This window comes from Mus musculus, chromosome 7 (genome assembly GCF_000001635.26).
Source record: "Mus musculus strain C57BL/6J chromosome 7, GRCm38.p6 C57BL/6J".
In the NCBI taxonomy this organism is placed as follows: domain Eukaryota; kingdom Metazoa; phylum Chordata; class Mammalia; order Rodentia; family Muridae; genus Mus; species Mus musculus.
This window is the reverse complement of record NC_000073.6, coordinates 144,059,612-144,073,807: the sequence shown is the minus strand read 5'-3', so window position 1 is coordinate 144,073,807 and position 14,196 is coordinate 144,059,612. Positions and strand designations below refer to the sequence as shown.

The 14,196-nt window shown below is 49.3% G+C and overlaps 1 protein-coding gene across 19 annotated transcripts in view; it reads right to left on the bottom strand.

Annotated features, from left to right (window-relative positions):
* Window positions 1-14,196, bottom strand: part of Shank2 (SH3 and multiple ankyrin repeat domains 2) — a 447,967-nt gene that overhangs the window by 352,236 nt on the left and 81,535 nt on the right. For all 19 annotated transcript variants that reach the window (XM_006508521.4, XM_006508520.4, XM_030242323.1 and 16 more), the window contains exons 7-8: window positions 4,934-5,085; window positions 3,617-3,784 (exon numbers count right to left, since the gene is read on the bottom strand). In XM_006508521.4, the coding sequence (XP_006508584.1) occupies window positions 3,617-3,784; window positions 4,934-5,085 (320 nt within the window). The remainder of the gene's footprint in view (window positions 1-3,616; window positions 3,785-4,933; window positions 5,086-14,196) is intronic.

Sequence of the window (14,196 nt, the reverse complement as noted above, 5' to 3'; positions counted from 1 at the left end):
TGCATTTATCTTTAAGGAGCTCTCTCTCTGTGTGTGTGTGTGTGTGTGTGTGTGTGTGTGTGTGTGCTTTCGAAGGTGTCCATGCTGAACATGTATTTATTTAGGGAACAAGGAAAAGAACTAGTGGTATTTAAACAACAAACTTTAAAGATATGAGTTCAAGGGCTGGAAAGGGGACTCAGCAGTTAAGAATGCTTCCTGTTCTTCCAGAGGACCTGGGTTCAATTCCCAGGACTGCCATGGCAGCTCAAAACTATCTGCAACTCCAATTCCAGAGAATCCAGTGCCCTCTTCTGGTCTTCAAGAGCATTGCACACATACGGCGCAATACATGCAGGTATAACACTTATACACATAAAATAAAAATATCCAACAATTAAAACAAAATTTGAAGAAAGCTCCCTGCTCTTCCAAAGGGCCCAAGTTCAGTTCCCAGCATTCATGCTGGGTGGCTTACAATTTCCTGTAACTCCAGGTTCAGGGTATCTGACACCCTCTTCTGGCTCCCATGGGTACCTGAACCCACAAACTCATGCCCACACAAGTATACACAGATATAAATAAAAAACATAAGTGTTCATTAAAAGATATTAGTTTGCAGATGTGAATTCAAACAAGAGCTCTAGATATAGCCAGCAGCAATACCTGCCTGTGCACACCTCAGCAGAAATGTCCTGTGATGTAAACCTGGCTTCAGAACAGACATACAAGGGACAGCTCTGAGAACCCCAGGGAGCTGGCCAGACACTTGCCATGTGTGCTACCAGAAGGTGACTCCACGGGCCAGCAGGAGAAAGCAGACATCTCCATAGAAGGATGCTACATCAGATGGTGGTGCTACCCACCGAGGAACCAACTTTAAATCCTGAGCCCAGAAATCTGGGGCTCTGGGACTGTTCTAAGAGGGCCAGAACTAGTCTAGGTGGACCCCTACAAAACCCACCCATCCCATGCCACTTCTTCCTCCGCAAATACAGTTATGTTAAGAATGATTTATTCTTGAGAGGTCTGCGGGTAAGATGAAGGAGAAGGCAATGAGATAAGTCAAGGTAGGGATCAATTTCATTCAGCCAACTGCTCACTCTGTGACCTTAAGCCAAGTTAGTTACCCTCTCTGGGCCTGTTCATTCACCTGTTAACAGGAACAGGAAACACTCTGCTGGGGTTATTTTGAGGGTATATGTAGGTAGTGGGTAGAGCAGTGTTTAGCTGGGTAAGTGTGAACTGTGGCTGGAAGGATAACCTTGAAGGTGTTGGCTGTGCCTCCTACTCCTGCCAGGTCTGCCCAGGGTCACCCTGTTTAGTAAACACAGCAACCTGCAGCTAAGAGAGACAAAAAGCAAGGTTCCCAGGCTAGATTGAAACTTGACCACTAGAGGGCAGTTCAAACCCTGCAAGAAAAGGCAAGAGACTGGCTACAAGAGTCAACAGTGTAAAGTCTTCCAAGGTCTCCATAGAACCATGGTCTGTGGGCTGAGAGGCTGAGAGGCTGAGGGACTGACAGGTCTAGATGACACTGAAGTGGTAAAGTTCTCAATCCAGACCCTTGACGGAACTTGGCTTCTGTTGAGCCCAGGAATCAGAGACAGCCACGGTCCCACAGCCAAGAGCTGTCCAAGGTAAGAACCAGGGTCACATGGTTTACATGAAAAGGGCCAGACCTGTAAGTGTGGTGTCACTGGACTGTGAAGAGGGGCTGCCCTGGTGAAGGGACAGGCAAGAAGGCTGGAGGTGAGGCAGGGAGACAGACAGACAGACAGACATGGGTGAACAAGCTATAAATATGCAGAGTAGAAGATCCACAGTCACCCATTTTCTGTTCCAGGACACCAGTGCCTGTTGTCACTATATGAGCCCAGAAACTACTACCATATAGGGACACAGAGTACATATACCTGCTTCCTAAATGCCCACATATGTGTGTGCACACACACTTGTGATCTTTTAAATATCTGTTTGTTTCCCATCTAGCTTGTTTCCCTCCTGGATCAGGGTGTCTGTCCACCACTTCATCCTGGCGTCAGAACACTGAGAGGGTGGCAGGTTTCACTGACCATCGGTCAGCAACATTCACGGCTGTGTGAATAACAGATGGGCAGTGGAGTCCCCAGCCAGTGCTGGGAAGATGGGGTGGGGGGAGGGACCACAGGCCAGGAGCCCCATGAGGCCTCTGCAGATACAAACAAGCAGGTACCGTGCACGAGTGAGGGCCAGACCAGGGAGACAGCTGAACAACTAACTGGGAAGCTACTCTCAACGCTGCCCCACACCACAGGAAGGACTGGCTCTCCTGGTGGCTGGGTACAACCTTGGTTCAGGGAAGGAAGGGGAAGCAGCAGGGATTGAGAGGAAAGAGGGAAGCAGGTGGGCAAGATGCTACCCCAGTTCTCAGGGCTGGAAACGTTAGGGTTCTCCAAAGAGCCAGAACAGCTTGGGTAGAAATGTGTACGCTGGCTGCGCTCTGTATCTGTGAATCTGTCACCTACAGAGTCTACAGCCATGGCGAGAAGAAATACTTGGGGAATTGTTGCATCTGTGCTAAACACACACAGACTTCTTTTTCTTCTTGTCTTTAAACATGGTAGAACCATCACTCTCAAAAAACTTAAATCATTCAGGTTACTGTATATCATGCCTGTAGTCCCAACCCTTGGAGGCTGAGGCAGGCAGATGCCCTAAAGTTCAAAGCTAGCTTGTTCTATGAAGTGACTCTAGGATACCCCAGGCCACAGATTGAGACCCAGCCTCAAAAAAGAAAATCAAGAGAGTAACCTGAAGATGGCTGAACAGGCTTTGGTAAATGTGTGCAATAAATGCCACACAGTATTACAGAAGGGATTGGAGCGTCTCGAATCTTGGTAACACTGGGAAGTCCTGGAATGGGACCCCTGAAGGTCCTCAGAGATGGCTGGACTTTGAAATGTATATATGGAGGCACAGAGAGAGATCAGAAATCATGTTTTAAAGAGTTGTTTTTCACAGTGATGAGGCCCCCAGGGTGAAGTCCACAGGGAGGCAGCAGCCTGGTAAGAGGCTCCCCCAGCTGCTTGGCTGGTATACAGGGCTCAGTTTGAACTTGAACCCTTTCTTCCTGCACCTGACTCATGAGAGACAGCTTTTCTAGAACCATCAGGATAATTTCGTTTCTTGACAGGGTCCTAGTTATCACACTTCCTGGCCCTATGGTTACAAGGTCATAGGTGACACACCCTCCAGTTTCATGGTTACGAGGTTATAGGTGACATATCTCCCAGTCTCATGATTAGAAGATAATGTCTGAAATTTTCAGGCCTTGTGAAAAACTATCAGGCTTCATCCTGGGTCCTAGTACCTTCTTTGCCATGTTCCTAGAATGTCAGGGCCTAGATATCATGAACAGGGATACACCCCTTCAGCCCCATCCCTACTCTAAATAATGGTTGTTGTAGATACACAGCAGCCTCACGTGGCCACTGAATTTCTCCTGCACAGTGGGAAATAGCCATAAATGTGTCAGCATGTATATGCTGATGATTAATGTAAACTTTTCAGGGCCCGGCACTCAGGTGCTCTTTGGGCTGGGTCTGGTGTCGCAGGGCTAGGATCTCAGCAGTGGGCATGGCGAGCAGAGCCATACCTGGTGGATCTCGTGCCAGCCATTCTCATCCTTGCAGCACACGGAGGCATGCTCGTGGAGAAGGAGCTCACAGCAGTAAGGGTCACCCCCCACAATGGCTGTGTGATACAGCGGTGTGAGCCCGTAGCTGTCCTTGTAATCTGGGGAGGCGCCAAGCTCCAGGAGGGTCTAGGAGAAGAATTTAAAGTTGTCACTGGTCTCGTACACGGAATGAATACACATGTAGACTGCTTTCCCACAGGCGGAGACATGCCTGGACACCTGATTGCCTTCCCCTGACACACACAAAACTGGAGAGTCCTAACTGCCAATCAAGGTGACAGGTGATATTTGGGGATGCAGGAACAGCACCTGAACCCAGGTGGGAGACAGTTGGCAGCTGTGGCTCCTTGATAGGTCCCTGCTGGCACCTAGAATCCTGTATCCCAGAAGACAGCTACAGAGAGCCATACATTTGAACTTACACACAGGACAGCGGGACCCCAGTGAGTCAGGGGTAGTGAGCCCTGGGGAAGGGGCAGGAACATGTAGGAAGGTGCAGTTGAGGGAGGTAAGGATGGCAGGAATGAGAGGAAAACCTCCATCTTGGATCAAGATGCAGCCAGAGGACCTGGCCTCCTCATCAGGAGCCACCTTCTCTCTGGACAAGGCTGCATGTGCTGCCAGACAAGGGCAAGGAGCAAAGATGTGGGAGAAAGGAAGAAAGGAAGAGACTGAATGCTGCCTGTTAGTGGGGAAAAGATGGGCATGGGGAGGACTGTGCGGGGAGGAGGGTGTGGGGAGGACAAAGAAGATGGGCCTGAGAAGACAGGCATGGGAAAAGTGGGTGGGGGGAGATGGCTGTGCGAAAGACAGGTATGTATGGGGAATGGACCTGGAATAGCAGGCATGGGAAAGGGGGTGGGGAAGATGGCCACGGGGAAGACTGGTGTACTATATGCCACATGGAAGTTCAGGAGAAGATGGGTGTGGGTACAGCCGTCTGGCTCCCAGAGTTGCAATACAGGGGGCAACCATGCTGTCAGTACTTCTACTGGATTTGAGGCCTCCTCTATGGGACCACGACAGGGTTTAGCACCAACTCATGCATTGGAAACATGAGCCCTTCTGTGGACTAGAAGGATCAAGGTAGCTTAAGGTGAGTAGTTCTAGAAGCAGCTAGAGCACAGAGGGGGCAGGAGAGCCTGACACTCAGCTGCCCTTCTGAGCTCCAGTGGGAAGAGATTCATGGTCCCCTAGAAAGAAGACCATCATGACGATAGCTCAGGGACCAGATAAAGGGCCCTGCTGCTGACACAAGGCAGGCTCAGGACATACCTTCAGGGCAACCTGGTTCCTCATGCGGGCAGCCTTGTGAAGGGCAGTCATCCCATCCCTGGAGCGGAAGTCCAAATGTGCACCCCCGTTTCTGAGAGCTTTGATGACCTCCATGGAATCATCAAGCTGGGCAGCCAGAGTCAGGGGCGTCTCTGAGGGGACCAAACAAAGAGGCATTAGAACAAGTGCAGAAAGGGCTGCCAAGCCCTACTGTGCACTCTGCCCTGTTAGAGCGCTTGAAACTGGACAGCTCTTTCTGTGATCCTACGCTTCCCATTTTTTTCACACTGTCAGGTGATTCAGACAACCTCATGACAATGACAGAGACACAAGGGGTCACACATGTAAATCAAAATAGCAGCAGCAGGGTTTCCACAATGTGGGACTTGGTGGTATGAGTCCTGGAGAGTTCCAGCCCACTCACTGAGGACAGAAGCCTGGGCCCCATCTTGACACATCCCTCATAGGCACAACTGGAGAGAACTCTTATTGGACACTGGAAAGTTAGCACCCTTTCTCTTTCCATTCTGTGATGCATGCAGACTCTTTGTGGCTGTCAGATATTAAAAACTGGGGTCCCCTAGGTGCCACATTCAAGTGACCACAGATCACCAGGACAACCTACAAGTTTCTGTGACCCAGAGTGACAACACTCCACAGTAGCAGTCCTCAATCTTCCTGATGCTGTGACCCTTTAATACAGTTCCTCATGTTGTGGTGAGCCCCCAGCTAGAAAATTATTTTGTTGCTAATTCATAACTGAAATTTTGCTACTGTTATGAATCATCATGTAAAGATCTGATATGCGATCCCTCTGAAAGGATTGTTCAACCCCCTAAAGGAGTTGCGACCCACAGGTTGAGCACTGTTGGTCTTGAGTCTCCATCTTGAGGCAGAGGAGGAAGCTCAGTGGGTAGAGTACCTGCTGCACAATGATCCCCAGCACCCACATAAAAGCGGAGTGCAAGTGTGCCTGTCTGTCACCTCAACAGAGACAGGTGGATCCTGAGGGCTTGCTGGCCACGTCCAGTCAAAACAGTGGGCCTCTGGTTACATGAGAGCTGGCCCCACACAGGTATGTGCAACACGGTGTCTTGAAAAAAAAGTCCTCATTTTTCACTTGTTGAAATCTCCTTGGTTTTTAAAACACGTTAGAATTTAGCAAGTACACCTGAGCAGAGGCTGTTACCTGAACTTGGGTCACTTTACCTTATAGGCACACCATCACCCTAGAAATATCCTGGGAGCATTGTCGCTGGGAGGTAACCAGGTGTATTCCAAGAGACACCAGGAGGAAGGGAAAGAGGCAGGACCCTGGCAGGCCAGCTGAGAGCTCCAGCCAGGCTACAGGGATAGAGCACACCACACCAGGAAGGGCAAGGAGGGGATGCAAAGGACTCAGAGCAGCAGCTGGAGGGTAGCTCTGTGTCTGTGGTATATGGGTGTGTGTGTGTGTGTGTGTGTGTGTGTGTGTGTGTGTGTTCCATGTACAAGACAAGGGGTCCCAGAAATCAAGCATCTGGCGGGGCAGTCCCTCCCATGTCAGGCAACAACTATGGCAGTGAAAATCAGTTTTCCTCTGAAGGGCTGGGTGACCTCTAGCAGGGTTCTTGAAACACTGACTTAGGAGACTGAGGGTTCCCGGGATGGGAACTTGAACACAGGGAGGAATAATGAGTGTATCACAGATGTGGGGACTGGAGGTGGGGCACACAGGCTGACCTGAGCCACCCTAAATGTGAAATGCAAGATGCAAAACAAATGCGCCTTCGGGAACTGCTTCCCAGCAGAGGCCACAGTGTCAACCAGGCACTCACTGGTGAGCCGAGCCAACCCCAGCATCAGGAAACACTTTCCTCTCTCATACTGGCTGGGCCCCATCTTCACCAGAGCAGCTGATGCCTGTAAGAGAGCCCCAAGGCTCTCTCATAGGACAAGGGGAGGGAAGGGAAGGTCATCAGACCCAGACCTGAGATCCAGCTGCTCCCACCCGGCCTTCCCTCCCAGGTGTATGAAACTGCTCCGCTACATGTGGTCTCTTCCAAGGTGCTATAGGATACAAACTGAAGGTTAATGAAGCAGGGCTCCATTTTGCAGATAGGGGGACATTATCCAAATTGGGGGTGGGGCTTTGCAGTGATGCAGCTGTTTTAGGGTCACCGGCACTCCTATAAGTAACTCTTGACCCCTCACTGTTCCTGTCACTCAGCCTGATTAAGTCATTAGTCTGGGCTTGTTGTTGTTTCTTTGTTCTGCTCTATCCAGAGTGAACAGAAGTTCACTCACATCTTCCCGGGTAAAGTTAATGCAATGCACAGGTTGAAAAATAACAACAATAAAATATAACCAGGAAATAACACAATGTCAGAGTGGTTTTCACAGCGTCCATGAATCAGGTTTTATAAGCAATCTAGAGATGCTGCAGGCTGCCGGGGGATGTGCACAGGTTCTGTGTGATGTGAGCTCAGACCTGAGGGATCCTGAAGCCCAACCCTCAGGGACATCTGCATAAAGCATAACCCACACAGAGACTGGGTGACCAGTATGTGGCATCAGAGGGGGACAATCTCACAGACAGACTCCTTAATAGTGAGCTGTGCCAACTGAGCCCCTTCCAAAGCACACTGTATGGGACAGGCTCAGCGGGTGGCTCTCAGGGAAGAAAAGCTGCAGTCAGGGCCATGCTAGGGGAGGTCAGCGTCACAGCAGTCAGTTTGGCCGACAGCAGGAGCCCCCACCCAAGGAGCTGCTTCACTTCTGCCGCCTTCCTCCCAGCTCCACACTTCCTCCTGTTCACAGGATCTAGGTCCAGTCAGAAAGAAAGCACTGGACAAATGTGCACGGAGGGGCATCTGCATAAATACCAGGCCAGTCCTCAAAGCTGCCAGGGTCATCAAGTCCAAGCAACCATGAAAGCCATGCAGCCCACAGAGAGATGGCAAGTAAAATTGCCATAGGGCCCTGAGATCCTCTGACAGGAAGAAAACATCTAGAGAAACTGAGGAAATCAGAATACTGCATGGGTTTTATAACACTCGCATGTGGATCTGAGGGCCAATGGTGGCAAAATATGCCACACTGATGTCAAAGGGTAGCAATGGGTGAGCAGTCTGCAGAAACTCCCTAAGGCAAAGCTTTTTCTAAGAAAGGTTTCTTTAGCAAATGAACAACAACAACAACAAAAACCTTTGGGTCAGAGAGATGACTCTGCAATTAAGACACAGGCTACTCTTGCAGAAGTTTTGAATTTGGTTCCTAGCACCTGAGTCAGATAGCACACAACTGCCTATAACTCCAGCTCTAGGGGATCTGATGCCCTCTACTGGCCTCTATGGGCACACACAGATGCGTGCGCGCTCGCGCACACACACACACACACACACACACACGCATGCATGCACATACATACTAACACATGTGCACATAAATAAAGATTTTAAAGTTAAAGTCACTCTGTTATTCACAGGCTTAGAGAAAATATTTCCAACATCAAATACAAATGCAGGAGATGCCGGCATTCGATATGCACAGAAAACTTTATATAACCTCCCCCACCAAGTGCATGAGACACCTGAACAAAATCCTCAGCAAAGAGAACTGACAGACAGATGGTGGAACACTGTGTGCTGTGCCCCAGGTCCCTAGGAAATGCACTCACACCTCCAGGCGACACCCCACAGGGGTCACGCTGCAGCCACTCAGAACAGCCAAATACAAAACACTGAGCCCTTAACCCTTGAGGACAGAGGGCCCTGCTCCCTCATCACTGACACAAATGAGACTGGGTGCAGCCACCTAGGGTGTCCTGAAGGACAGCTCAGCATACTCTTACAAAACAAAGCACGATGGGGCTAGAAAGGTGACTAAGCACTTAAGAGCACTGACTGCCCTTCTAGAGAGCTTGGGTTCAATGCCCAGAAACCACTTTGTATTGAACAGTTTTATGTCAACTGTTGATATGAGTTAGTCATTTAAAGAGGAGAAGCCTCAATTAAGAAAATACCTCTGTAAGATCAGGCTGTAGACAAGCCTGGAGGGCATTTTCTTAATTAGTGATTGATGGGAGGGCCCAGCACATTGTGGATGGTGCCGCCCCTGGGCTGGTGGTCCAGGCTTCTATTATGAAGCAAGTCATGGGGAACAAGTCAGTAAGAAGCACTCTTCCATGGCTTCTGTGTGAGCTCCTGTCTCCAGGTCCCTGCCCTGCTTGAGTTCCTGTCCTGAACTCCTTCGATAATAACCAGTGATGTGGAAGTGTAAGCTACATAAACCCTTTCCTCTCAAACCTGCATTTTGGTCATGGTGTTTTATCACAGCAGTAGAAATTCTAAGACTCGCGTGAAGGTTTATAACTGTCTGCAACTCCTGTTCCAGATCTGATGACCTCTTTTAGCCACCATTGGCACTGCACAATGTGATACACAGACATGCAGGCAGGCAAAATAGCCATATACCTGGAATAATTATAGTTTTCTTTTTTTTAAATCAAGCACATTCTACCAGCCACACTTGTGCTCTAGGAGTTTGCACAAGAAAGCTGAAAATATATGTCTAAGCTGAGTATGGTAGCATAGACCTATTTCTCTGAGCACTCTGAGAAGTTGAGGAAGGAGAATTGATTTGAGTCTAAGGTCAGCCTGAACTATCTGAAAAAATGTAAAAATTAAAAGAAAGAGGAAAGGAAAACCTATGTTCATAATTGTTAAAGATTGCATGGAATCATTTTTCTATTCTAAGTCAATAAATATTTTATTAAAAATTAAAAAGAAACCTACTGAAAGGGAAGAATGTTATTTAGAACTCTGAAGAATTCATCTGGGCCAACTGAGATGGCTCAGTAGGTAAAGTGCTTGCAGAGAAAACCTGAGAATCTGAGTTCAATCCCCAGACCCCCACATAAAAGTGAACGGTGATAAATTACTCCACAGCGTTCCTCTGACCTCCACATATGTTCACAGTGCACATACTCTTCCCAACACACAATTAAGTAAATATGTCGTTAAAGAGACACAAACAGACACAGATGAAACTTGGGCACAGGCCACTGATTGAATGAAGCCAAGTATGGCTGCAACATACTGCCCAGTTCCCACAATGACATTGTAGGAAAGGAGGTGACAACAGGGACACAGGTGACTGTAGCTAAGAGGAGAAGACAGCCAAGCACGTGGGGTGTGTAGACAGTGATGGGGTCCCCGATTATGCTGGATGATGGGTACAGGAGTCACAAGCTTGACAAACCCCACAGAATCTGTGACATCCCCCACCCCACCCCCAAGAGTGGCCCTAGTGTAATCCCTGAGCCTCAGTTGTGACAAACACAGTATACCAGTTTTGACTGTTAGTGACAGAGAGACTGGTGCAGGAGCATGGGGGAATGTCCACACTCGGGGCTAGACTTAATCAATCAATTATTTTGAAACATGGTCTCATGTATCCTAGGCTAGTTTCCGACTTGCTATGTAGCTAAGGATGGCCTTGAACTCCGGATCCTCTTGCCTCCCACCCTGAGTGTTGGAATTGCAAAGTGTATGCCACCACATCCGTTTCTTGTTTGTTGTTGTTGGGTTGGAACCCAAGACCTCAGGCATACAGGCTCTGTATGGTCTGGCTCTGAGCTACATCCCAGCTGCCCAGTGGGATTTTTCTGTGACCCTAGAACTGGTTCTTTATGGACCCTAGACCCAATCCCAGGTTCATTTTCTTCCCAGGCTGCCTTTCGTGGTTCACCTTCCATATTTGATGAACCTCATCTTCTAGCTCATGAGCTTCCCATGCTCCTATGGGAGCAGGTGCATAAAGAAGGATTGCAAAATAACTAGGTACCACATCTGAGTTCTCGCCTAACAATAGGCCTCTTTATTAGAACTCCAAGGACCAACCAGACGCACCCGACTCACTGGAGGGGGGAGTATTTATGAACTGGCGGCAGGCTGCCTTCGTTTGCACATCTCTCTCATTGTCTGCAGACTCATGTTTATGAGGTCTCAGAACCCTGCTCCCTCCAGACACAGCAATTCCTGGGGTATCGATCATGCACTGTGATTCATTGTGTGACAGACACAGACCATAAGTCATCAGACAGGCCCCTCCACTCCCCAAGTCACAGAGCTCCAAGTAAGGGGAAACAGAATGTCCACAAAAGCTCCTAATTGGGCCGTGTGGGAGCTGGACCGGGCTCCCCAGGAGCCCACCACAGCCATATGTGGGTGGAAACAGCGCCTCTCAAGGATGATAAAGAACTTAGCTAGAAGCAGCCCCACCCCCACCGACAGCTCTGGAGCATTACTGCCCGGAACCTTTCGTTTGGTGTGCTGCCTGGGATTTTTGTCAACTTGACATAAGCTAGAGTCGGCTAGGAAGAGGGAACCTCAATTGAGAAAATGTTTCCATCAGACTGGCCTCTGGGCAAGCCTGTGGCACATTTTCTTGGTGAATTATTGATATGGGAGGGTCCTCACCACTGTGGGAGATGCCACACCTTGGGCTGGGTCCATAGGCAGGCTGAGCAACCCACAGGGAGCAAGACGGTAAGCAGCACTCCTCCATGGCTTCTGCTTCAGTTCCCACACCAAGGTCCCTGCCTGGCATCCCTGTCCTGACTTCCCTTCACAATAGACTTCAACTGTAGGCTGCAATAAATCCTTTCCTCCCCCAGCTGCTTTTGGTCACTATGCTTATCACAGTGAACAGAAAGCAGACTAGGACCAGTGGTGACCAGGTCTTAGAAGTGAGTCCAGATGAGCAAAGTGGCTCTGCAGGAGCATCCAGGCAGGGGACTGTGCTATTCCAAGCCTTTCTCAGAGTTTTTGGAGGTACAGCAAGTTTCTGGTTCATTAATCAGATGCCTTTCTCTCATCTGAGCAAGCCTCAAAGCTCAGGAACCCAGAGTGGGAAAGAGATGGACTAAGTCCCCCAGGGCTGTCACTGTGACTGCCTCTCCCAGGGCTTGGAGCTGTCATCCATCTGACATCCCAGGGGTCCCACCATGGCAGAGAGGAACCCAAGGACCCCTCCACTAGGACAGGTCTTCAGTTTTCTCTTCATATTATTTAATGAGATTGACATTTCCAGCAGCTATGGACATCTACTATTGTTGACGGACCATGTGGCTTTAAGTGGCAGGTCACCCCACCAGGATCCCCATGTCACTTGCTTGTCAGTCAACCCAGAATGACTGCTGTCTCAGCTACAGCTCCCCAGTGCAGCTGAGTCTGAGATGCAGAGCTGAGGCCAAGGCTGGTGGCATGCCTTGGCCTTCAGAAGGAAGCTGAGTTTGACTCTCCATAGGGTATCTGGTGTGCAGCGAGTCTGCTATTCAGAGGGTGACTCAGAAAGTCACCAAACCCAGCTTGGAGCTTCCAAAATGTGGAAGGAATAACCAAAGTCTGTTAGAGCTAGAGGAGGCAAGCGCCCTGGAAACAAGAGTGGGGCTGGGGCGTTAGATGGCTCCATTGCTAAAGTGTTTTCTGTGCATGCCTAAGGAATTGAGTTCAGATCCCCTGAACCTACATAAAAAGCCAGGCATGGGGGCATCCACTTATACCCCCGGTGCAGGGGACGCAGACACAGATGGAATCCTGGGGCTCACCAGCCGGCTAGCCTACCTAGCCTAGCTTGGGAACACCAGGCCAGTGAGACACTGAGAGACCCTGTCTCAAAGAAAGGGAACATGGACAGCTCTAGAGAAACACAATGTTGCCCTCTGCCCTACACACACACACACACACACACACACCTATAACAAACAACAAAATTACAAATAACGATTTCTGTCGAGCACCCTAAAAAACCCCAAGCCCTCCATGGGTACGGTAGGGGAGGGTTTCTAGAATGGTGTGTCCCTCTCCAACCCCATATGTCTGCTGTGCTCTGCAGCCACATCTGGCTAGGCCTGCCTTTGCTGATGACTCCAGAACAGCCACCCTTGACCAGGAGTGCTGTATCAGGACCCACTTAGCATTCCCGTTGCTTCTCTCCAGCGTTTGCTCATTTTTATCAGCTAACAGCCTACGTTGTAGCCACAATTACACAGCTGTCTCTCAGTGCCCATGGAGGACAAAGTCTAGGGGCCCTGCGACACCTAAAAGCCTCCTATCCCATCCCTCCTCTCCAGACAGGGTTTTACTGTATAGCCTTGACTATCCTGGAACTTGCTTTGTAGTTCAGGCTAGCCTCAAACTCACAGAGCTCCATATGCCTCTGCCTCTGCCTCTGCCTCTGCCTCCCAATTGCTGAGATTAAAGGTGAGCACCACCACAAACTCCTTCTATAAAGCTATGTTATATTTGACTTTTAGTCATCTCTAGATTATTCTAAGACCAATGGATTCCATTAAGAGGTCTGTAGATACCACAGCCTGTTTCTTACAGGGCAATGACAGGAGAGAGGACAGACATGTTCTTTGGCTTTCTTTGTCAATCCCTCCTTAGCTAGATCAGTGTGTTTCACTGAACACTGGCTGCATCTCAGAGAACACAGAATAATCATCACATGTGGAGTCCATGCTCTGAGCTTCCAGGTCCCTCATAGCAGGAGCTGAGAGGGAAGAATCTCTTGGAATTTCTCTAAGAGCCAGCTCCTTGCCCATCATTACTACCTCTGTTCTAGCTCCAGATGGGGCTAAGAGAGGCCACCACATGTACACCTCTGCTTCAAAACTGTCAGTGTCAACTGGGGTCTGCTCCAGGATCACAGCTGCTTCAAACCTCAGAACCAAAGACCCTGATGTAAAAAGGGATGGGAACAAAGGAGCCGCAGCTCCCATCAGGAAGAAAACTCCCACTGAGGACACTAGCCTGTTCTAATGAACACGGCAAGTTGAGAGGCTCATACTGCCTGGTCTGGTCCCTTGTAGAATCTTCAAGAAACAGTCACCATGAAACAAGGAGAGAGAGCCAGACCTGAGTAGCTTACCACCAAGTCCACTGACTCATAATTAGAAGAAAATACAGGCCACAGACCTTGAGGACAGAGCCACGGGCCTGGATGAAGGTCATCTGTGGAGATTTGAAGGCTCCAGTTCATCCTTAGGAACTCACAGGCCCATAGACCTTTTCCCTCTTTTTTGGGTGTATGTGTGTGTGTGATGGGGAAAGAACCTGAAAGGGCTCTACCACCGAACTACACCCATAGCCCTTCTCTTACCTTTAAATCTGAGACAGGGTCTTTCTATGTGACCCAAGCTGGAAGTGAACTTGCAATCCTCCTCCTGTCTTAGCTTTCTGAGTGCTGGGGTTGTGGACATGTGTCATTCCTGGCTA